The sequence below is a fragment of the Panthera leo genome, chromosome B1 (assembly GCF_018350215.1).
Source record: "Panthera leo isolate Ple1 chromosome B1, P.leo_Ple1_pat1.1, whole genome shotgun sequence".
Taxonomy (NCBI): domain Eukaryota; kingdom Metazoa; phylum Chordata; class Mammalia; order Carnivora; family Felidae; genus Panthera; species Panthera leo.
The window spans coordinates 14,647,330-14,671,451 of record NC_056682.1 but is presented as its reverse complement, the minus strand read 5'-3'; the positions used below and the strand labels follow the sequence as shown (position 1 = coordinate 14,671,451).

At 41.7% G+C, this 24,122-nt stretch overlaps 3 protein-coding genes across 10 annotated transcripts in view; 1 reads left to right on the top strand and 2 right to left on the bottom strand.

The window, feature by feature from the left end:
- TRAPPC11 (trafficking protein particle complex subunit 11) overlaps positions 1–6,162 on the bottom strand; it is a 48,451-nt gene extending 42,289 nt beyond the window's left edge. The window contains exons 1-4 of one of the 3 annotated variants that reach the window (XM_042934252.1): positions 6,121–6,162; positions 2,783–3,007; positions 918–1,087; positions 198–268 (exon numbers count right to left, since the gene is read on the bottom strand). In XM_042934252.1, coding sequence (XP_042790186.1) covers positions 198–268; positions 918–1,087; positions 2,783–2,986 — 445 coding nt within the window. In that variant the 5' untranslated portion in view covers positions 2,987–3,007; positions 6,121–6,162. Of the gene's footprint in view, positions 1–197; positions 269–917; positions 1,088–2,782; positions 3,008–5,933 lie in introns of all 3 variants that reach the window. The other 2 variants (XM_042934251.1, XM_042934253.1) reach the window with 2 other exon arrangements.
- Positions 6,163–6,381: 219 nt separating this feature from the next.
- On the top strand, positions 6,382–23,226 carry RWDD4 (RWD domain containing 4). 5 transcript variants are annotated; one of them, XM_042934246.1, is made up of 9 exons: positions 6,382–6,578; positions 8,997–9,077; positions 13,827–13,936; positions 14,020–14,167; positions 15,980–16,097; positions 18,355–18,404; positions 18,540–18,542; positions 21,318–21,390; positions 22,893–23,226. In XM_042934246.1, the coding sequence occupies exons 1-8, from the start codon at positions 6,555–6,557 to the stop codon at positions 21,348–21,350; spliced, it is 567 nt and encodes a 188-aa protein (XP_042790180.1). In that variant the 5' UTR covers positions 6,382–6,554; the 3' UTR covers positions 21,351–21,390; positions 22,893–23,226. The 5 variants fall into 5 exon arrangements, with proteins under 5 accessions (XP_042790180.1, XP_042790179.1, XP_042790182.1 ...); XM_042934245.1 differs by having other exon boundaries at positions 21,318–23,226; XM_042934248.1 differs by lacking the exon at positions 6,382–6,578 and having other exon boundaries at positions 8,995–9,077; positions 13,831–13,936; positions 21,318–23,226.
- Positions 22,833–24,122, bottom strand: part of ING2 (inhibitor of growth family member 2) — a 98,204-nt gene continuing 96,914 nt past the window's right edge. For both annotated transcript variants that reach the window (XR_006201431.1, XM_042934243.1), the window contains one exon: positions 22,833–22,977. The gene's annotated coding sequence lies outside the window, so the exon portion shown is untranslated. The remainder of the gene's footprint in view (positions 22,978–24,122) is intronic.

Sequence of the window (24,122 nt, the reverse complement as noted above, 5' to 3'; positions counted from 1 at the left end):
TTAAAAACATTTCAATGTATTTTAATTCTTTTTATAATAAGCATTTATTGATGCATTATTTGTACCTTTTAAAGTGAACACACCATCTTTCCCGTAACTGAACGCATGAAAGATTTTAACATCAAAAACTACACCTCCTGATAACATGGATGGGAAACATAAAGCAATTAATTCGTTATTAATTAATCTTTTGTTACCTGGGGGCAATGGAGTTTTCTTCTGAATCAGAACCACTGCAACTTTTGTGTTTCTCCCTTGTAAACTTTGCCTGCAATGGGAAAATAATAAAGTTAACTAAACATAACTTTTAACTTTTAAACAATGTATTCCAGACTTTACATAAAGTACAAGCTTGATGATTCAGGTGAAGGAAGATAAATTTCAACTAAAAACACCCAAGATTAGAGGAAATCTTTTCCTGCACACAAAGAAACCTCTATGCTACAATGATTGAGGTTTTAAAAGTATACTCTTGTATCGAGCTTCTAATCCTAACAAAAATCTGCTTCAAAAGCAAAGTGGAATAAACACTTTCGTGTAAAAGTCATAACACAACTTCTCTCTTTATAGCGATACATCATAGACTGGTCATCCAAAAGAAGTATTTTAAAACAGCAGTGGTGATAAGACAAGTGTCTTGTGAGACTAAATAGCAAATTAGGTTTTCTCTCCCCAAAATATTATACATGCAAGAGGAAAGCATTTGGAAATTCGGACTAATGTCCGAAATGTCTTCTAAATTTCTTCACACAGCTTAGCCTTGTACAAGTTAACGTGAAGCTGCCCGTTAGGAACAGGACAAGTTTCACTGGAGGGCAGCGCAGCCTGAACAGCTCTCGGCTGCCTTCGGTAAGTGCTGGTAAATAACAGACATGGGCAGCTAACGTGGTCAGTCTGGGAAACGGGGACACCCATACCTGACAATTTCCACTCTGGTGGCGCACTCGGACTGCTTTTCTTTCCACTGAGGCTCGTCCCAGTCCAGTTCATAGAACACGACCACCAGGGCCGGCACCAGATTCAGATGTTTGTTCATCCAACCCGTCTTTAAGATCCCCTTGGGAATGTACCATTCGTAGGAAGTCCTCTGCGAACAGGGGCAAAAGCTGAAGAGACTTCTTTGATAAAGTAGCAGCAGAAGCCCCTGTTATTGAGTGACGGGCACTTTACGTGCCTTCATCTCATTCGACATACACACGACACATTTTTAAGATGAGGAAGCTCCGGTTTACAGAGATAAAGTAAGAGCTAACAAGCATCGGAGGTAGAATCTCAACCCTGGATCTGCTTGTTTCAAAGACATATTACCAGGATGGCATTTTGCCTTACTGTGCATGACGAAAGAAATGCAGGACAACTCTTAAATACAGAAATGTCATAGCAGTCACTTGGGTCAGCGCTAAGTGCCACATCACGGGAAAGAGGTGGTAGATGTGAATATTAGCCCTGAAGAAACTCGTGGAAACCTCTAATGACTTCCAAAGCACCCACACCGACTCAGACTGCTCCACTCAGGCTGATCCAACATCCACTTCAAGTGAGGAAAGATGAGGACAGTAAGGAAACCCAACACAAAAAGCTTAGGGACTCAGGAAGGAACAAGGAATGGGCAAATGAAAAGCTCCCTGCCCTGGAGAATGGATCCAGGACAAACGGGGGACGGCTGTGCTGGGCACTGGCCCTCCTGGACACAAACACCAACTAAGAACAAACATGTGAGCGCCGGGGTGCTGTGACTGGCACAAGTTCAGAGAGAGCTCACGGCTTCTACAGCCCAGAACATAAAACAGTGTCTCCACTCTTCTCCTACACATAAGCAAAAGAATCGACTGGCGACCAGATCCACAGTTTCATCAAGGAGGTCTTACATTCGTGTTTTAATCAACACCCCCAAGTGATGATGATATACTCGGTCCATAGACCAGTCTGTCAGAAACACTGCTCCAGGGAAAACACACACACACACACACACACACACACACACACACACACACACACGCAGAACAGGTGGTTTATTCTGATGTCTTGTTAACTGACTTTCAGACCAGACCAACTCATAAGATTATAATAACAGGTGAATATATATGATTTTCTTTAAAAAGTAAATTGACACTGTAAGCACTTTTATTAGCTGCTATTATTAACATCATCCCATTATTTTTCTAGGTCAATCAGTCTCCACTACAATGTTCAACCTAAAAGTCAGTTTTGAACTTAATGCCTTTTCTCACTCCATACTATATAAATTGTTTTATTTTATGTAGAAGTCTCCAGGGACAGAAAGTATGTCTTTATGTCTTATTTAAATTTCTGTCACCAGCCTATTGTATAGTTCCTAGTACCTAACACAAAGCAAGTGCTCAAAAAATATGTGTGTGAAATTGAACCAAACTGCGAGAGCCATGGATTCTATAATGATAACAGGTAATGATAAATGGAGAATGTGAGACCTTACTTTTAGAGAGGACTTTATGGAGACTAGGGGTGATTTTAAGCAAGTAAAAACAAAAACAAAACAAACAAACAAAAAAAAAACGAGGATAGAAAGCTTAATAATGATAACGTAATTATTCCCCTGGGGTTAAAAAAAAAAATCATTAAATATACCTACAATGTAATACATACAAAAAGCCTTGGGTTTTCTTAACGCATCACTATAACCATCGCTTTTCCAGCACAGACATCAGGAACAAAAAAAAGATACACACACACACACACACACACACACACAGAGGAAGAGAGGGAGAGAAGGAAAGCCCTCACTCAATCATAACATCATTACCTTAGGTCTACATTTGGGATACTCATGGTCACCGGGGAGCACCTTGAAAGAAATCGGTACCCGATCAGCCCTCCGGTTGGCACAGAAAGCGTCCCAGACAGCTCGATGGACAGCATTATAAACCACATCCAGGCCCGTAAGAGTAACGAAAGCCATAGGCCGACAACATAATTCCACAGGGAAGTCCCACTGTGTGGGGCTCATGTTCAAGGTGTCACAAAAAATCTGAAATACAAATGTAAATACACTCAAAATGTTTTAAAAGTCCACACCCATATCTAATATAGGAGCCTCCACCATTTAAAAAATGTTACAAAAAGGCCAAAGACTTTGAGTCTTTTCAAGTGTCTGCAAACTGTCAAGCAAATACCAAATAGGAGAACAAAAGGGAAAACTTCAATTCCTGAATAACGAGTGGTACCATATTTTTTAGAAAATCTTTCCTATTACAAAGGTTGTAGTCAACTCATGACAAATGGTGTTTTCAGTAACATCTCAAAATGCACACAGAACTTTGGGATGAGCAAAGAAAGCAGGAAGGTGATCAAATTAAAATCAGTTTCATGAGCAATTTTTGACATGAAGAAAAATAACCGCTGACTTACATATACGATAAATACAACTCTAATTTCTCTGTAACTGCTAACATCTAATTTCTGAATTCCTGGGAAATTATTAAAATAATATGCCAGTTATATAAATAGCTATGCTTTCACACTTTTCCACAATTAATATAAAATGTATTATTTAAAGGAATATCTAGAAGGGAAAAACAATGAGTGAAAACCTCTAGGAGGGCACATTTCTACTGCATCTTTCAGCTGAGAATCAGTCTATGAATCCTACTACACACTAACTTTAGAAAAGCAATTATATAGGGGCGCCTGGGTGGCTCAGTTGGTTAAACACCTGATTCTTGATTTCAGCTCAGGTCATGATCCCAGAGTTGTGGGATTGAGCCCCACATCGGGCCCTGCACTGAGCACGGATCCTGCTTAAGATTCCCTGTCTCTCTCTGTCTCTCTCTGTCTCTCTCCCTCTGTCCCTCTTCCCTGCTCGTGCATGCTCTCTCTAAAATGAAAAATTTAGGGGCACCTGGGTGGATCAGTAGGTTAAGCAACCGACTTCAGCTCAGGTCACGGTTCATGAGTTCAAGCCCGGTATCAAGCTCCAAGCTGACAGCTCAGCTTCAGATTCTGTGTCTCCCTCTCTCTCTGTCCCTTCCCCCGCTCACACTCTGCCTCTCTCTCTCTCTCTCTCTCTCAAAAATAAATAAAACATTTAAAAATTTTTTAAAAAATAAAAGAAAAAATTTTAAATCTAGAGAAAAAAAAAAGAAAACCAATTATGTAAAAACACGTTTACTCCAAACAAAATTGCCATTATATTTTAAAGATAATTTCTCATTTCCAAAATCACGTATCTAAAGTTTCTTTTAAGAGGTAATCTTCACCTGTATAGCATACAGAACTCAAACACAATTTTTGTGGAAAGTGAGAAGCCGTCACCACCTGATAACCAAATAATTTTAACTGAAAAGTTAATTAAAAAAAAAAAAATCATGAGGCTTCTCAAATTTAGGTACTGAAGGAAGAAGGGGTATTGAATAGATGATTTGGAAAGGTTACCAAAAATGATAAATGTCTACAAGAGATAGAAGTTTTAGAATTATTTAAACATACACTTTCCAGATAGGATTTAAGTGATGAGGGCCAAGTTCAGAGAAAGAAAAACTAGTTCTAGGGAATTTGGAGGTGAAAAATAAAGAGACGGCCAAAACACACTATCTGGAGACATGGAGGCCTTTGCTTTGCACCAAACAATCTAGATTAGAACCCTAAAAGGGCCATTTCCTTTAACATCCCCAGAGGCTCAAGAGAATTGGCTGTGGTCTTTGAATATGGAGAATTAAGGGGAACTAGAAATGAGTTAGAAAGCTCTAAATCACAGTGTGGGTCCAAGAGAAATAGAACATGAACCACATAAATAATTTTAAGTTTTCTACTCATATTAAAAAACAAAAAGAAACAGGTGGAATTAATTTTAATAATATTCTATTTAACCAATATGTCCAAAATATTATCACCTCGACATTAATGTAAATTGCTAATGAGGTATTTCACTTTTTTGAACTAAGTCTTCATTATCTGAAATGTATTGTACACTCACAGCACATCTGAGTTCAGGCTAGCCTATTTCAAATGCTCAGAAGCCACATATGGCTACTGGCTATCATAATGGACAGCCCAGCTTATGTTGTTGTAATTCTGTCCCAAAAAAACTACCGTATGGAAACCGTGCCAGAAATTCTTGCCACCTGCTACCTTAAAAGCCTTTGGCACTTGAGACGGTACTGCTTATTCTACAGCACAGGGATGGGACTGGGAACAACACTGGCAAAGGGCAGGTGCAGAGGTTGTCTGGATCTCAGTGACAGCTTGTAGAAATTTCCAGATCTCCTGGAAGAAGCCAATGAAGCAACTAATAAACTGTGACATGGAAGGAGATGCAAAAGTCATAATGTGAACACTCTGGATGGGAGACCATGTAATGCAAGGGGAAATAATCTGGAAGCTGGCGTGGAAAATAATAAGGAAGAGCCTTGAAAAGGATGATATACTGCAAAGAAAGGCGACCTCAGCAAAGTGGCAGGTAAAACAAAACAAAACAAAAATATCCCAAGGTGGTCACTATTTTTTAATTTACGGAGGTTCGGGGTGTAGTGCATAAGGTTAGTAAGGACGAGATTCGGAGAAGTCCAATTACGAAACGATCCTAAAAGGAATAACAATTGGGGGCCAGGATGGGGCGGGGGCAGATGTGGAAAACGTGAAGCAACAACCCGACTTAAGAAGCTCCCATCCCCAAGGCTCTCAGTATTCTGCCCCAGCAGACCCAGAGGATAGGCGGAGAAATAACGCTGCAGCCCTCACGGCAGAGGCTGTCTTCCCCGTCTCCTCCCCCTCCCCTTTAAACCTGGAGGCCCTAGGAACAGGTGCGTCTGGTCTTCAGGGGCTAGAAGGGACATGCCAGGATTGCACCCGCAGACGCCGAAGGAAAACGCAGGCCCCCCACAACTAGCATTGTGAAGAGCTAGCTCTCTCCCTCGACGGTCTCGCCTGGCCCCGCAGGTCTCCCGGGCCGGACTCACCCAGGCCGCACGCCCCGGGCCCGCCGCAGCTGTGGCCGGTCGCCGCCGGCCGGGGGTGGACGAGGGGAAGCAGGCCGGGTGTCACGGAACGCCGGGGCCCGTCCCTACCGCCACCGCCCCAGAGCCTGTCCCCGCGAGCGAGACTTCCCGGTACTGCCTTCGCAGGCACAGGAAGCACTTTCCGGACCTGAGCGACAGCGCCGTACACCAACGGCGGTCCGGAAACTTCACGCTGCTCCACGAAACGTAGGAACACGCTCCCTTTCCTACGGGAGCAGGAAATAGGGGCGGGGAGAGAAGGAGCCAATAGGAGAAGCGAGGAGGGGAGGAGGCGGGGCTTCTGCCGCTACCGCCCTGCAGCAGCTCCCCAGTCTCCCCGGCGCCCCACCCTCGGCGGCCTCGGGCTCCCCGCCCACAGACCCCCCCCCCCCCCCCCCCCCGACAGGCTGCTTCACGCTGCCCGAAGGCCGGGGGCGCGCGTGACTCTCGTCCGCAGTGCGAGGGGTGTGCCTCCCGCAGCCCAGGGCGCGGAAGCGGGAGGACGCCCGGGGCTGTGAGCCGCTGCTCTCGCTTTCTCGTCGTCGCGCACGTCCTCCCGGGAGGCGTCCCGTGACCGGCGCGATGAGCGCCAACGAGGACCAGGAGGTGAGTCCCCCTGGCCGGGTTCCCCTTTCCCCCGCGCTGGCGCGGTGCCTCGGCTCCGAGGGAGGGCGACTGACCTCGCGAGGCCCGGCTGCGACCCGGGTCCGGGACGAGCGCCCCCGCACGTGCCTTCGCCCCTCTGCAGCGCACAGAGCCTGGCTGGGGTGCCCCAAGTTGACCGGTGTCCTGGTGGGGGGGTTGGGGGGGTGCAGGCGCGCGGGAAGGGGAAGGGTTAGCTTCTGCCTCCGCTCCCCCCACCCCATCTCAGTTTTGCAAGCCCGGGGGGTGGCCCCACGCCTCCTTAATAACAAGGATGAGTGTCCTTGGTTGGCGACCCAGTGCTCCCGGCTCACCTTCAGTCCTCAAGGTTCTTGTTGTAGCGCTTGTGTACTGAGTTACATTGTTTGGCATCTGATCACTTTTAAACTTTCAAATCTCTTGGCCGGTAGGGAGAGGCTTCCCTGAGTTAGTTAAATTTCTGGTGGAGGAAGATAATGACACTGGTTTCTGGCCTTATTGTTTGGTGGCATCATTTATCCATCTGGTGGTTGTCCAGTGGAAACGAAGTCTATTTTGAGCACACACGTGCCACCTGAATCGTATGGTTTGTGCTCAGATATTCTCTCGTGAAATGCCACGTTGACTTTGAATCATATGATCAGGGAGTAACACAGGTCATCTCTAAGGGGAACCTTCTCTAGCGGTGTCGTGTGTACAGATGGAAAAGAGTTGGCGGGGGCAAAGTGAACGCCCCAGGGCTGCGCAGTGAGCTTGTGGGTAGACTCAGGACTGGAATCCGAGTCTCCCAGGTACGTAACTCACTCTTCATTTAGAATATATTTCTTGAAAGGTGGCACTTTCCATGATAGATGTGGTAGTCTCTCTGGACTGGAAGTTACCTGTAAAGGACCCCAATGTCCAACAAGCTAATTGATATGTGAATCCCTTCGAAACCGTTCTTGCCTGGTGAGTTTCTAAGCGGAGGCATGAACAAGTTGGTACTGTGAACCATGGAGCATAAAATGTAACGTTTCTCCAAGTCTGGCCCAGGGAGCAAGGCTTAGAACCTTTGGGGTGGTTGTTAGACAAACGGAAGCCTGTACTTTGCCTGGAATTTACCGACCTGGAATTCCTGGGGAGCCCAGAGATCTCTATTTTAATAATAGAATTCCATGCTTCTTCCACATGACTGACTTTCACATCTTTGAAGACAGTTTTCTGCCCAGTTTTTCCGACGTCCTGCCCTCATACGCAGTGGTTCCTTTTAGCTTTTCTCCATATGTCCATTCTTTTTGTTCTTTCAGTCTCCTGGAATCGTGTCTGTGCACAGATTACGTTTATTTGTGTCCTGTTTTCTACGGGTAGTTCCTGTCAACTACAACCCTTTAAGTGCCATGTACAAAGCAATTAGTTTTTCATCCTCCTTTCGTTTGTTTAGGTATCTGAGATACATTCTTCCACCCACCCTGTAAAATTTCATGTGGTTAGATGGTTTTGCAAGGGTATTCTGAATTCTTCGGCTACCAGCGCGATTCACTATCCCATCAAATTGTCATTCATAAACTTGCTAAGCCTGCCTTCAATTTTTGTTCCCCTCCTACTCCTTAGTTAAAATATGTGAAAGGATTAAGGGCAGGAGGAGGAGTACTAGATCTGAAATAAGGTTGTTGTTTCTGATCTAATCTCAGTTGCTCTTGAATCCAGTTTGAACTCCTGTATTTGTTTTCCTGTGAAGGTAGCAAGAGGTGCCTTGCCGAAACTCATGTGGGCCTTCCCCTGATGTGCCAGCCAAGTCACCCTCTCTAGGAAAGGGTGCTTCCATTTATCTTGCTGTTCGTCCGCTTGCCAATGCTCAGGGACTTCTACTCTTTATTCCCCTGGGACCCCAAGCACCGTTTCTTTAATAATCTGTTCTCAAATTTTGTCTATCTTAGTCTGTAGAATTCATGACCCGCATCTTTTTGAAACGTAAAATACATACCCAAGTGATGTCTTTCCTTGCCTCTCTTCTCCGGCGTTTATCAGTCATCACAAGTGTGATGGAGTCCTCACCGGTCAGCCCACAGTGCTCTCAGAAATATTTCCAGGCAAGGATTATTAGTGACATTTTCTCTTGCAGTCCCTTTTGCGTCTTGGGTAGATCCTTGTCAACCTGTTTCTAACCATCTTTTTTTTTTTTTAAGTTCTTTCTGTTGTCCATTAATGTTTTTTCAAGTTTGGTATTCTGGGGGAAGGATTAAAGTAACTATTAGTATTAATATTGTGTTACTATGTTGCACATGGACTATATACATTGTATACAAATGTTATAAACATGGAAGGCGAAAAAGGTAGCTAAGTTTTACACAGTGGAATGGTCTTGAATGGAAACTGATCCATTTACACCACTAAGCAAAACTCACTTGATTCATTTTTTTTCAGATGGAACTGGAAGCATTACGTTCTATTTATGAAGGAGACGAAAGCTTCCGGGAATTGAGTCCAGTTTCATTCCAGTACAGGGTAAGACGCGGCACAGACAGGAGCCCTTGCGACTGTTCCAGAAAAGGATGAAGCTAAGGGCACCTGGGTGTCTCAGTCAGTTAAGCTTCCCACTTCAGCTCAGGTCATGATCTTGCAGTTCGTGAGTTCCAGCCCCGCGTCGGGCTCTCTGCTAGCAGCTCGGAGCCCGGAGCCTGTTTTGGATTCTGTGTCTCCCTCTCTCTCTGCCCCTCCCCTGCTCACACTCTGTCTCTTTGTCTCTCAAAAATAAATAAACATTTAAAAAAAATTTTTTTTTTATAAAAGATTGAAGCTTGCTAAAAATGCTGTGTTTTTTTTTGTTTTTTTTTTGTTTTTTTTTTTTGTGTTTTTTTTTCTTTAATGATTTTGTATTTTGAATTTAGTGGTTTAAATTTATTACATCTTTGGGTTTTCCAGAGCATTTGAATGAAAGCTTCACCACCGTGACATCAGTTATTTCTAACTTTTGAAAACAATTCAGAAACTTTTTCTGAATTTTTGAAATTTTTTTATTTTTTCAAGTTTATTTATTTTGAGAGAGAGAGAGAATGAGTGGGAGAGGGCAGAGAGAGAGAGAGAGAGAGAGAGAGAGAGAGAGAGAGAATCCCAAGCAAGCTTCATGCTGTCAGAGCAGAGCCCCACAAGTGGCTCGAATCCACGAATCTGAGGTCATGACCTGAGCCAAAGTCTAGAGTTGGAGGCTTAACCAACTGTGTGAACCAGGCGCCCCAATTCAGAAACTTTTAAAAATCAAGATAAATTTGTTTTTATTGTGACAGAATCATCAAATGTTAGAAATGGAAGAAACCTTGGAAATTATATAATTTTGCCTTCTAATCTTAAAGGTAATTTTTCTCAGTCATAGCTTCCTAAGCTTTCCAAGCTGATCCTGATAAATACTAGATTTAAAATCCAGGTCTCTAATCCAAATCTAGAGTTATTTTTACTACCTTATGATATAATCAAGAAAAGTTGATATTTTCCTAATTCCATATAATCAATATGTGTGAATATTTTTTACATTATGTGTTATGTCAATTTTTCTCTAAAAGGGAGTTTGCTTATAACTGTTTTCAACATGAAACAGTACCAGTATCTTATTTTGTAAATAAATAACGTAAAAACCACTTATCCAGATGATTATAAGTGGTAGTAATATGAGAAAGTTTTTTTGTAAAAGATTTACAGTTATTTATGTCATCATCTAAAGTAAGTTAGACGATACATACATAATTATAGACATCACAGGAAATAGATTATCTATAATTACTTTCTTTAGATATTCTCCCTTCTGCTCCACTCCTCTTGATTCCCTTTCAAGCTCAGTAATTCTTAGGCCACTCCATGGATAGGAAGACGAAAGACTTTGAATAGCCAAGGTTAACAATGGAGTTAAGTCCTAGACCTTCAATTTGAATCCGCCTGCCTGCCCAGACTTCCCCAATAACTGCCACTCTCCCCTTAGCAAATGGGAGACCGAGAATTGCCCCATCCTTTCCTAAATATCCGTATTAACAACAGCAGCTACTCGTTGAGCACAGTGTACGGAATGTGGTAGGACGTGCGTGTGTCCTACAGGATGGATTTAAAGGGAATAAAAAGTGAGGTTTAGAAACCTTGTCTGTTGTGACAGTCGGAGGACAAGGGCACAGTCCTGGCCGGGTTATAGTCAGACCCCTCACTCAGTTCCTGTGCAGACTGGTTTAGTAGCCTGCTGAGCAGTTCTTCCCTTCTGGTTCTGTCCTCAGCTTCCCTCAGCACCTCCCCACTAGTCCTTTCTCAGGCTACTAGTCAGCTCTCTGAGACATGTAATTAGTTACCCCAGCCCTTCTTTTAAAAAGGTTTCTCCTGCCTATAGAATAAGGATTAAATGCCTTAGCTTGACACTCAAGTCCCTTCTGTTTGCCCCACACTGCCTCTCCAGATTTTCCCAGCCACCACTGTCCATTAGCCATAGTAGCCTGTGGAACATTTCTCTGCATTAAAAAAAATTTTTTTAATGTTTATTTATTCTTGAGAAAGAGAGAGAAACAGAGTGCGAGCGAGGGAGGGGCAGAGAGAGAGACACACACAGAATCCGAAGCAAGCTCCCGGCTCTGAGCTGTCAGCACACAGCCCAACGCGGGACTGGAACTCATGAGTCATGAGATCGTGACCTGAGCTGAAGTCAGACGCTTAACCGACTGAGCCACCCAGGTGCTCCTCCTGCATTTTTAATACCGTGCCCATGGACACATCATTTGCTCTGCCCCTCACCTCACATCCCTCATCCAGCCTTCTTCTCCTTTAATACCTATCTCGGGCTCCTCTGTGATGTATTTGGGCCATGTCTCCTGGCCGTTGACTTTAAAGCCGAACTGGCCATCCCCCGTGTCTTCACACTTTGTTCCATCCCCTTGAACGTTTAATCATGATGCAGTTTGGTGTATTACCTAAACATCTGCCCCCCTTGAAGACAGGCATGGTCTTGTCTCTATCTCTGCATCTTCCATACCTAGCACTGCAGGAGCCATGTGGCACGTTGTTTACACGCACCTTGAAAAAGGACTCAGTGCATAAAGCAAGTAATTTTCATCACTTTTTTTTATCATCTCTGCATTTGAAACACAAGCATAAACCAAGTATGTAATCAACTTACGTAGGTGAATATCAACAGAGCCCTAAGTTTGACATAATTTCTAAGCCTCACCTTATATTGCTGTGTCTTGTGATTGAGGATGAGGGGAATAAAAATGTAGTGGTCAGAGAGAGTATAGGTAAATCAAATAACAATTTGGGATGAAATTTTTTTTAATCTGTTGCTATTGTCTAAAAATAAATATTAAAAAAAACCCAACATATATACTAGAAATATTACGGTGGAAATTAGCATAGCTTTGCGCAAGGAGATGCTGATTTGTGAGTTATTCCATAGTTGTATTAGAAAAATCACCATTTTGGGGCACCTAGGTGGCTTAGTTGGTTGAGTGTCCAACTCTTGATTTCAGCTCAAGTCATGCATGATCCCAGGGTCGTGGGATCGAGCCGTGTGTGGGGCTCTGTGCTGAGCCTGGAGCCTGCTTGGGATTCTCTCTGTCTCTCTCCCTCTGCCCCTCTCCCCGACTTGTGCACATGTGCGCTCGCTCGCTCTCTTTCTTTCTCAAATAAATAAGTTAATTAATTTTTAAAAATCACCATTTTGCTGCTGCCAGCACAATGATGGTTTCGGGCAAGGATCATTAATGGATGCTAAAACCTTTGGGTGAGAAGATGTTGCGAGACAATGTATTCACATGGTTTTGTAGTGTCACCCCACAGATTACTTCTTAATTACAAAATGGAAAAGATACCTTTACATTGAAGAGATTTGGAGAATATCACCTTAACCAAGTGATCAAGCTTAGTATCACCAGTGACGATTCCAGAAGATCTTATGTGCCTCCTTATGTGATGCTATGGGAATATACCACAGCACCTGCACAGTATCCTTACCAAAATATTTAATCAGACTTGGAATAGAGGAAACAATCAGTCCTGATCTGGGAACATTATACAAGAAAACTGCCCTCGATTATTTTTGTCATGAAAGATATTTAAAAGACAAGGTGGCTGGGTACTGTTCTAAGTTAAAGCAGGATTTAAATTTGGCAGCCAAATGTAATCCATGATCCTTAATGGATTACAGATTTACGGGTTGAGGAGGTGGTTTATTAAAGACACTTTAGATATGCTTGGGGAACTTTTTAGATGGATTATGAATTAGATAATATTTCTGTATCAATGTTGAATTTCTTGGGTGTGATAATGGTAGTGTGGTTATAAAGGAAAACGTCCTTGTTTTTAGGATACTCTACCCAATAAATATTTCAGGACGTTTTACCATGTCTTACTTTCAAAGAGTTCAACAAAAAACAAAGGAAAACAAGCCACCCGCCTGGGGCCAGGGGTTGGTTCTGTAGTGGAAAGGAAGAAAGGGAAATGGATGGAAGCAGAGGTATTTGGTGAATAAGGTACATGTCAATGAGTGCTCGTTGTCTTATTCTAGTTTCTCTGCCAGATTAGCATTTTTCCAAGTGAAAAGTAGGGGCGAGCAAAAGAAATAAAAAAGACGTCTTTAAATTATTCAGGTGAAGGGGGTCAAAAGTTACAGACTTCCAGTTAGAAAAAAGTAAGTAAGGGAAATGTAATGTTCAGCATGGTGACTCTAGTTTATTGTATCGTATTATATATTTGAAGGTTGGTAAGAGAGTAGATCTTGAAAGTTCTCATCCAGCCTAAGGCATTCCTAAACCTTATCTCTTGCCTTTTTTCTCTAAATTTTACATTTCATTTTCTGGTCTCTTGGAATTGGGCTAATGTGTAGCAATTCACTTGTTCTTGATGCCTCTTATGATTTGGCAATTAGAAAACTTCAGACAAAGATGAAGGGTTTCAGGTTGGTTTATTATCTTTGTCCATTCCCTTCCTGTCCCCCACAGTTGATGTCTGCCTTCAAAAAGTTTTGATGAGACAAAAATTATGTAAGACAGTCTCGGTACTGGGAAAAGCTGAAGGGCTGCCTGGAGAGACAGGCCGTGAACATCAAAAGTCAGACTCTATTCATACGGCCCTCAACTCCTACGAGTTTTAGCCCGTACTCCTGAACTTTTCAAAATACTACGTTTCTGACCTGATCGTGAACACTGGCAATAATTCATCATTTAAAAAGTCATAGTAAATACTCTGTCTTTGTATCACTTTTTACAAGCCTAAGATTTCCCTTTTCTTCAGATAGGTGAAAATGGCGATCCCAAAGCCTTCTTAATAGAGATTTCCTGGACAGAAACATATCCCCAAACACCTCCAATTATATCTATGAACGCTTTTTTTAACAACACCATGTGAGTAGTGTTTTGTTCTCATTGTTTTTTTGTAACACTCCCCCTTACTTTTTTCTCAGCGGTATATTTCTTGTGCGTTGTAGATCATCAGCTGTCAAGCAGAGCATATTAGCCAAGTTACAGGAAGCAGTGGAAATTCATCTCGGGACCGCCATGACCTACACATTGTTTGAATATGCCAAGGACAATAAAGAGCAGTTCATGGAGAATCACCACCCCATTAATTCTACGGTGAGCTTGTGATTAGTTTGGGTCAGGTTTTTTTGTTGTTGTTTTGCTTTCACTCTGCTACTAATTAATCTTTACTGGTTACTATTTTTTTTAATTGGAAGGAAATTTTGTGTTAAACGTTTTATCTATTTTTCAGACAGAGACACAGTGCGAGCTGGGGAGGGGCAGAGAGAGGGAGGGAGACACAGAACCCAAAGCAGGCTCCAGGCTCTGAGCTATCAGCACGGGGCCCGACAGGGGACTCGAACTCACAAACGGCGAGATCATGACCTGTGCCAAAGTCAGCTGTTTAACCGACTGAGCTACCCAGGTGCCCCGCTTTTGTGTTAGATTTAAAATGAGTTACATCTGAATTAAATAAGAATAATGAATTTTAGATTTCTTGGTATTTATTTAACTTCAAAAATGAAATTGTATCCCCTAGATCTTACCCTTCATATAAGGCTAGAATACCTCATGTGCCTGCCCAAACAGATACTGTTGGGGCACCCGGGTGGCTCAGTCGGTTAAGTGTCTGACTCTTGACTTTGGCGCAGGTCATGGTCTTGCGGTTTGTGAGTTCGAGCCCCACATCAGTCTCTGCCCTGAGAGTGCAGAGTCTGCTTGAGATTATGTCTCCTTCTCCCTCTGCCCCTCCTGCATTCTCTCTCTTGCTCTATCTCTCGCAAAACTAAACAAACTTAAAAAAGAAAAGGAATGTTATAAAAAAAAAAGACATTGTTGAACCAAGTATTTTTTTTAATTTATTTAATGTTTTCATAAAGCTTATAGAGGATTCTTATGTAGCACTAAGATACATGTGAAATTACTTTCTTCATGAGGCAAATTTAGTTGTAGATAGTCTTGCCACAATTCACTTTGAAGTTGGTGCAAGCTTAAAGAGACTTCATTAAGAGTATTTTAGGAAATAATCATCTTTCATGATCTTAGGCATCTACATATTAGACCCCTTTGCACCAAGTCATGTGCTTAAAGAATTTCAGCGGTCGGGGTCCGTCGAGTTTGGTGAACCAAACTGTAAGCTGTTTGACAGCAAAGGCTGCGTGTCTTCTATTTGAGCAATTCTGGCTTCCACATTCCTAACAGAACACGGAAGAACACGGAGGGCAGCCAGAGAGGCCATCGGGCAGGGCAGCAAAGCTCATAGCCTGCGGGCCAGACCACGTGGCCCGGAAAACCCTCCCTGCACCGCTTGCTATGTGATGTGACTCCTCTCGGTGGGAGGAAGGAGGCAGATGTGTTAACCTCACTAGGCTCGATTTATTCATTTGTAAAAGCGGGGATTATAACGGCATCTACCTCGTAAGATTGCAGTAAGGATCAGATGAGTACTATACGTACATCATTTACAGCAATGCTTGGCAACTAGGAAGCATTTTAAATTGTGTGGATCACACTCTGCATGAATCCAAATTGAAATCTTTTTCTTCATTTCTTCAGAGAATCAGGATTTTCTAGGTAGGCACATGCGATTTTCCTAAAGACCTATTTAAATTTCCAAATAAAGCAAATCAATTGAATTGTGAAATTACCTTAGTATTTTAGAGCTTCAATGTGTTGCTGGTGTCAGATCTTCTTTCTCGGGACCTGGTTATAATAATTGAACTAATATTATGTAAGCCCTTCTATGTGAACTTTTGGAAGAGTGACATCAATGTGCTAATGACACCTGCCCTAATAAATGAATATTATAATACAGGGTTCTTTTACTTCATAAATCTAAAAATTGTCAACTCACTTGTGGATGTGGCCATATTTAGTGTAATTCGATAAGTTTTAAGGCATTGGTATAGGAATTATTTTTTTTTCTAGATACCCATAAGCAGTATCATCTCCGTTGAAACTCCTAATACAGCCCCATCAAGTAAGAAAAAAGACAAAAAAGAACAACTTTCAAAAGCTCAGAAACGTAAGCTGGCAGATAAAACAGGTTTGTGTTTGTTTTTGTTTTTTTAATAACACAGATAAATAGGTTGCTTTTTAATATGATATGAGTGTTTAATCAGTATATTTAGGTTTAGAAGAGAAGGTCTCGTCTCTTCATTCTTGGAACATTTGGATCAGACACTGTCCTGGGTCACGGATATATATTGAAAGTATTTACCACTAATTCACCACCAGACATCACCACGTGAGGAGAAGGTAACTGAGCGGCAAAATAACGACAAATGAGTCTTGAGACTGAGAAACAGCAGAATAGCATAGCAAAGTGGGTCCAACTCGTACCCTTCGCCACATGTTGGGATTTTCCTATTTGCTTATCTCTATGGGAGACACGTGTAGTACTCCAAATTATTTTGAACTCTAGCTTTCGTTTGAAATGAAGTTTGGTATACCATTCAGTCTTTGCACAAATAAATGGTTTAATGCTTTTGTCTGTACTCAATTCATTTTTTACAACTACAGTAAGATTTAAGAACAGAATTCCTGTGTCTACTAAAGCAGAGTCATTTTGTATGCACCTTTAGAAGAGAGTTCTAAATTCTAGCTCATACCATCAATAATGTTTGATCTCTTTATTTAACCTGAAAGTTTGCAAATTGGTATCAGTCCGTAAACTTTTTTCTGGTCAAGAACAATGAGGACATTACCGTGGACGCATATAAACATTTGAATACATATATGTAAGTGTGTCCATGTGTACATATGTCTGTACGTGTGTGTGTGTGTGTGCATGTGTGTGTGTTATTGATATAAGGTTACAAGTCGCCCTTCATTGAGAGGAACTGACCCTTGTACTTTGGTGAGGAAGTTTAAAATAATGCCCTTTCTTTTACAAAGTGATGGCAGTTTTTTGGTTGTTGATGCTTTGTTTAACATCCTGCGTGACAGAATGAAAAGATCACGACCCTGTGCTGGCCCTCAAGATACATTTTTGAAGTTGAATGGTTTGTGAAATAAAAAATCAGGGAATCCATTATACCTAATGTCAGAGCAGAATTAAAGCATGAACAACCGAAGCAGTGGATTGTTAGCTGTTGTAATCTATTCTCTAGAATTTTAGTTAATCTTTTTAAGCTGTAGCATTTCTGTTGGTTCGTCACCTGTTGTTTTCATACATAATGACCTATGATCATTCCCTTTCATTAATAGTTCCCTATCTCCATCTTTTTGGTGACGTCCACCTAAAAGGGATTATCTTTCTATAGTTATGGTATAGGAGTTTGGGACCTGGATTCTAAATAAAACTTGAATAGGACAGTCATGGCGCTACGGGTGAGTTTTAGTTACCCACATTGGTGCCCTGCCCCCATGCCCCGTATAACCAGTAAACAGTGGGATAAGATTCTTACTGACATGAAGGAGGAAAGAAGTATTAGCATCTAAAATTGAGCTCCACTAATATTGCCTCTGTCCTATAAGAATCATGAGGTTAGTGTCTACTTCCCTGTGTAAAATTAATGTACTGGTTTTGAATGCAGATTTTGAAGATTCCATAAAATGAGATGTATATAGATATATCGAGCATACAGGAAATCAAGCCGTGTTAAATTAAAACACTTATATTGTATTTATTAAACGATTCTTCAAGTTTAAATATTCTGTCACCAGAACGAAATCGCTTTGTAAACTATAAATTCTTACATAAAGTTTGAGCTTGTTTTCAAGTGCTCCCAATAGATTAAAGGCCTGTCAGATTAAACAATGTTAGATGAAATAAGTCCTATTTTCTCAGGCCACAAAAGTTAATAAAGAAGTTGCCCGGGCCTCCTCTTAGTCTTGGGGCTGAACGTTTGTTTACAAGGTCTCTTGTCTTGAGCCTGGCTCCCTAGTGTAAAACACGCCCGGAGCAGCAAAGTAACACAACTCCTTACCTTAAATAAGCCGTGAGCTTATAGAAAGCAAATAAAATTGTACAAGTGCATGAAACTAATAAATTGATTAGCTCCTCTTTCTGGCTTTTCCAGCTCACCTCCATATTTTTTCCCCCTTAGTATCAGGTTTTGTCTTGAATGAAATGGGGTAAATGTGAAAAGGGAGTACATCGAATTACTTTGCCAGTATCCCCAGCAGAGCCGTGCTTCCAATTCCCAGTGACGATACACTAGCCTTCTCACTTCGTAATATGTGATTTAAATTTTAATTTGTTGCATGGGATAGTGTGCAAAAGCTGATTTATTCAAATGGTAATTAATTTAAAAATTACTGCTTGGTCTTGGAAGTAAAGTCCCTATTTTCTCTTCTAGATCACAAAGGACAGCTTCCCCGAGGATGGAACTGGGTTGACGTGGTGAAGGTACGTAACGCGTATAATCTAAGCCTCAGACAGTTGTTACGATTATGCCGTCAAATAATGAAACTCATATCTTCCATTCTTTCCCCCCTCCACCTTTGAATTTTACTGGGATGGCTGTTTCCTTTTTTACTTCAGCATGTAAGTATTTTTGAAATATCCTTCGCATTCTTTTCTTTCCTACACCTTCAGTTTTAGATTTTCTTTTTTTAAATAATGGAAAATGTGAAGATCTAAGTTATGAGTACGCTAAAGTATGACTTTACGTAACTACCTCTGAATAATGAATGTGCCTCACTGTGACTCTGAACTAGCAGGAGCGTGTATGGAAGCTGAAGAAACAAGTCATTGAAAGGAATGCTTTGATTTCTTAATAGAAATGAGTTTTTTGGGTTTTGGAGGGGTTGTCTGTTGTTTGTTTGTTTAGAGCAAACCCTAGATGGGGTTTCCCATCACTGTCCACAAGAATTTTCTGTTTTTCTTGTTTAAAATCATTCACTTTTCACCTTGAAGTATTTTACCAACTTCTCTCCATTGATTGTTTTTCTTGAGTTATTCGTAGTTTTAAATAAAGTGATACTTAGCACAGTAAGTTAATTCTCTCTGTAGGACTTCGTGAAATGAGTTTCGCATGACAATTAGTGCCACTGCTGCTGTGAGAAGTAATTGATATGATTCAAGAGTGGTTAAAGGTTAGGATTTTAGTGACCACCTACAAATACACGTAATGTATAAGCAGTATATTCTTAAAATTTTTTTTTTTTAACGTTTATTTATTTTTAAGACAGAGACAGAGCATGAACAGGGGAGGAGCAGAGAGAGAGGGAGACACAATCTGAAACAGGCTCCAGGCTCTGAGCTGTCAGCACAGAGCCCGACGCGGGGCTCGAACTCACAGACCGTGAGATCATGACCTGAGCCGAAGTCGGACGCTTAACCGACCAAGCCACCCAGGCGCCCCATAAGCAGTATATTCTTAAAGTTTATGTGAAAGTCAGTTCTCTGGGCCGTGGGATACCTTTTCTATAGAAACTGTTGAAAAGAAGCTTTGTGCTTCTAGAATCTAGTACAAAAATAGTCCCTGGGAGTAGGGAACCATGAGCTGCCATTGTAATAAAGAAGCGGTATGTCTTGTCCCCTGCCGGGGCAAGAGACTGACCGTACACAAGACACCTGTATGGGAGCAGCATCTCCAGCATCCTCTCACTTGCCCAGGCCCCTCCACTGATGCCTGCTGGGTACTGCGTGTTGTCCCAGGTGTGCTTGTAGGTACCTCACCAGCTCGGTCGTTTCCCTCTGCAGAATGCTTCATGCCTGAGAACGAGCTGTCTCCTAACTCAGAACAGAAGTGCCTCTTTTCAGGCAGCAGATCTCCCTGGAAACTGGGAAGACGAAATTGTCCGATTAATCCAAAATTGTCCCAGAGGGGGGGATAGTACCCCTCCTTCCCTAGCTCCGGAAATTTCGTTTTTTGTTTGTTTTTCAGAGAGTCCTCATTAATATAAATTAGAATTTCAAGAAACATAAAATAAATGAAGATATAAATAACCCAGTCATCTTAAGAGGGAGGTTCCCACCAAGGCATGGTTTGGACTCAGAAGCCATTAGCCCAAGTGCTGGAGAATAGTTGTTTCTAAGTGTGGTCTTTGGACCCCTAGAGGTCATAGAGGCTCTCTGGGGGTCTGCAAGGTCAAAACTATTTATATCTTAACATTAAAGTGTTGTTCGTCCTTTTTCCGCATTCTCTCACAAGTGGACGGTGGTGTTTACCGGAGGCTGCGGGGAGTGTGATGGTGCCATCACTAATACTCTTCTGTTAGAGCACTAATAGAATGTGCGATTTTAGAGTCTTGTGTTTTCCAGAATTTTCTAAGGTAGTGAGTAGGTGTAGAATCTAAGTGTGTGTGTGTGCATTTTTACATGAAGTCAGTTTGTCCTTAATACTTGTACCGTGTTCTTGTTAGCCGTTTTCCATGGTACCTGCCGTACAGTAGAAGCAGCTTTGCAAAAACCCAGCTGTCTTCTGTTGAGCTCAATGATAAAGAAGTTTACAAAAATGTAATACAACACTATTCTTCACATTAAGTTTTATTAGTTTGTTTTAGAAAATGCAGTTTTTCGTTTAAGAAATGTTATTCAGTTATCATGCAATGTGTTGATTGTTATTTTTTATATGAATTAAATTTCTCAGTTTTAATTTCAAATGCAGTAGGTATAACCTACGTTAAAAACAAGTTTTTTAAGATCCTCAAAGTGGAAAGAGGAGCTGGGGCCAGAATGTTTGAGGACTGCTACTCTTAGCAGTTTCTGCCTTTCACAGCCTCTCACATTCTCTGGGGTCCTCGGGCTTTGAGTTCAGTGGGGATTTCTTGGTGGCTGGGTCTTTATTCTGGTCAGAATTGTGTGTGTGTCAATCTTTGGGGACATCCCCCCTCCCTCCCCACCCCCTGGCTTGCTAACTTCCTTGGATTGTTATAGAAAAGACTTGCAATTTAAGATTTGTATCACTTTTTTAAAACTGTACTTAATTTATGTGGGGTTTTTTTTTTGCCACAGTTTTAAAAATTTTTAAAGTTTATTATTTGTGATAGAAAACAAAAATAGGAGAATATTCATTTTATAAATGGCACCTGTTGTGGTTCCAATTTATTTCTTGGAAAACTTTGAGGGATGCCCCCCCCCCCACCCTTGATCTATTGAGGTTATATTTTTAATGAATCCTGTTTAAAGTAGCTGAGCCTTAAGATGAAAACTAGTTAAATAGTGAAAGCTGTAGATGGTGTAAGTTACGTGAATCTTGTTGCGTGGTGTTCTATCAACTATAAATATTTATTTCTGATGTTAAGTGGAAGTAATGAACTGTCAGATAACATGATAGCTTCACCTTGTTGACTATGTCTTTTATTTTTTTTATAGTTAAGCAAAACTGGCTCTAAAGATGATGAATAGTGCTTGGAATTGGAGGCAAAGGAAGAGCGTCCTTTAAAAAGTAAACTGGGTTCGGGTTCAAAATCGTTCGTTACTCTTTTCTGGTATTGAGGTGGCTTTTTATAAAACAGAATTTTTTTTTTGTATGTTTCTTACGTGAAGAAATGTTTTAACCTGAAAGTTCGTGAAGAGATCTGGTCGTATGAAATTATTTTCACAAACTTGCCTTAATAAAAGGTGAAATGTTACCGTTTAGTATACCTTATAAAGGTGGCTGAGCTTCGTAAACGGACAAAATGGGAAATAAGTAATCAAGGTGAATTTATATGATCTTATTCTAGTGGCTGTGATATTTTTTAGAGGAGGCGGCAGCCCCTTGGAAACTCTCAGCCCAGTGGGGCAGAATGCCGAGTCCACGGTGTTTCTCCAGCATGGTCCTTACCAGTAGACTTCTCATCTGAACAGTGTCTTTATCTCTTCTTTCTCTTAGTTACTGAAGCACAAGTGGCTTCAGGGAAACCGAAATACTAGCATTTGAACGTTACACATAATATTCTTGGTAGTTTCTTCTTCGTTTTCAAGGGTGCACTGCTTCCTTTTAGTAAATGAGCATCTGTCTTACGCTTTTCTCTCGGTTTGGGTCCTGATGTTTGACCGTGAGAGTTCTCAGTGGTGTGTGGAATAGGAGAATATAAAAATAAATCTGCCAAATACACTCGAAAGCATTTGACTAGAAGTGCTGGTGCCCATTTAAAACGTCTCTCTTTGCTGCATATGCCAGGACGGAAGTAAAAATGCCTTACTAGTTAATTTTTGTATTGTCGGAGACCATGGTTTTAATAAATTCCTATTTATCTGCGACTGTGTGTTTCTAGTTGTCTGGTAACTGAGGTCTTCGAAGTGGTCTTAAAGCCACATTTCAAGTCTTGTTTCCCTTCAAGTATCTACATGGAATTCTCGGCCTGAGCATCTTTATCATAAGAGACATAGAAGTCTTTCAAATGCTGTATCATAGTTCATGCTTGATTGTTTTCAAAACCCCGAATAGGGAAACTATTAGTATAGCGTAAGCAGGAAGTTACTGGTGTGTGTGCGTGTGTGTGTGTGTGCGCGCGTGTGTGCGTGTGTGTGTGATTTCCAGTGACTGCATTTGCTCCCCGGCTTTAAAACCCTAAGAACTGCTGCTGTATTGTCTAGAATGGTAGACTGTCGGTTCCTCAAGTTATACCCGTGCAGCTTGGGTCTGAGTTTTTAACGAATAATTAACTTTTAAAGATGTGTCTTCAGCATAAGAGCAGTTTGAGTTGTATCCCCGGCTTTCCCCGGGTTAATATTAGGCTCTGTTCAATCGTTTGAATTGCAAAGTAAATACTGTGCAATCATGGTGAAGGAGTGTAATCTGATTTTCAAAAGCTGAATCACATTTCATATCTTGAAGTTACGTAATGGAAACAGTAAAATTCGAGACCACTGGCAAGACCACTGGAACATGCCATCTTTGGCGGGGGGGGGTGCTTGCGTGCGTGGTTTTGGTTGAGTTGATTTGTTGGCTTGTTTTTAAAGAAACTGAAACAGCTATATCCGCCAATGGGACGAACTGTGTTTTGCTCTGAAGACCGTGACATCGTTCAGGCTCACATTGTGGCTCCTAGATGACAAAGAATAATGCTAGTTAAATGCCAATGAACTATTTTTACTCTTTTTATATGAACTGTACAAATTTGGGGGGGGATGGTGGCAGTGGTGCCTCTAACTACCTTCTGTGAAACACTTGAACTTTCTCATCTGTATTGCCATCATCTGTTTGACACCCCAGTATATTTTCTCAAAGTCTGTTCACCTGAAACTGTATGGAATGACATGATTGATAAGCAATAAAACCTGAACTACACGCTCATTTTTCTATGTGTTTTATTTCAGATCAATTGCGAGAGAATTGTTGATTTTACAGATTTGCACAGACTTAGGGTGTAAGGTGTGCCCTCCTACCAGATACTGTTTAAAATGCTGGGTTAAGAAGACATTTTGTAATGAGCTGACAAGAAGGTAGGGAGTACCCAGAGTCCAATAAATGAAGATTGGAAGCTTGAGGTTAAGAACAGCTTTGGTTTTTACAGAGTCGGGGGGCCCAGAAGACACATGAAGTCTGCGGTCAACTCAGGGTAAAAAGGGGCACACGCACACGCACGTATGCACAGCATGCCTGAGGTGGGGACCCTGAGGGAAAGTTCCCGTCTTGAAATTTGGTTCTTTCTAGGTGGAAGGGTGAAATGTAAACATGTACCCTCCTAATGACTTACACGTTACCTCACACCTGGATTTCAGCCCAACTTCTTCCCCGTATGAGCAATCTAAAAAAAAATCCCTCAACCCAGGATTTTGAAGTGGTACCAACTGGGGTGCCTAGCTGGCTTAGTCAGTAGACCATGTGACTCTTGGTCTTGAGGTTGTGAGTTTGAGCCCCATGTTGGGTGAAGCGATTGCTTAAAAAAATAAAATCTTAAAGCAGAATTAGTGGTGCCTGGGTGCCTCAGTTGGTTAGGCGTCCGAGTTCGGTTCAGGTCACGATCTTGGGGTACGTGGGTTCGAGCCCCGCGTCGGGCTCTGTGCTGACAGCTGGGAGCCTGGGGCCTGCTTCGGATTCTGTGTTTCCCTGTCTCTCTGTCCCTCCCCCACTCGCTCTCTCTCTTTCAAAAATAAATAAACATTAGAAATAAAAGGAAAAAGTGTTACCAATGGGGTAGAGCCTCTGGGCAACTGGTAGAAATGACCACAGATCGGCCCTGAAAGAAC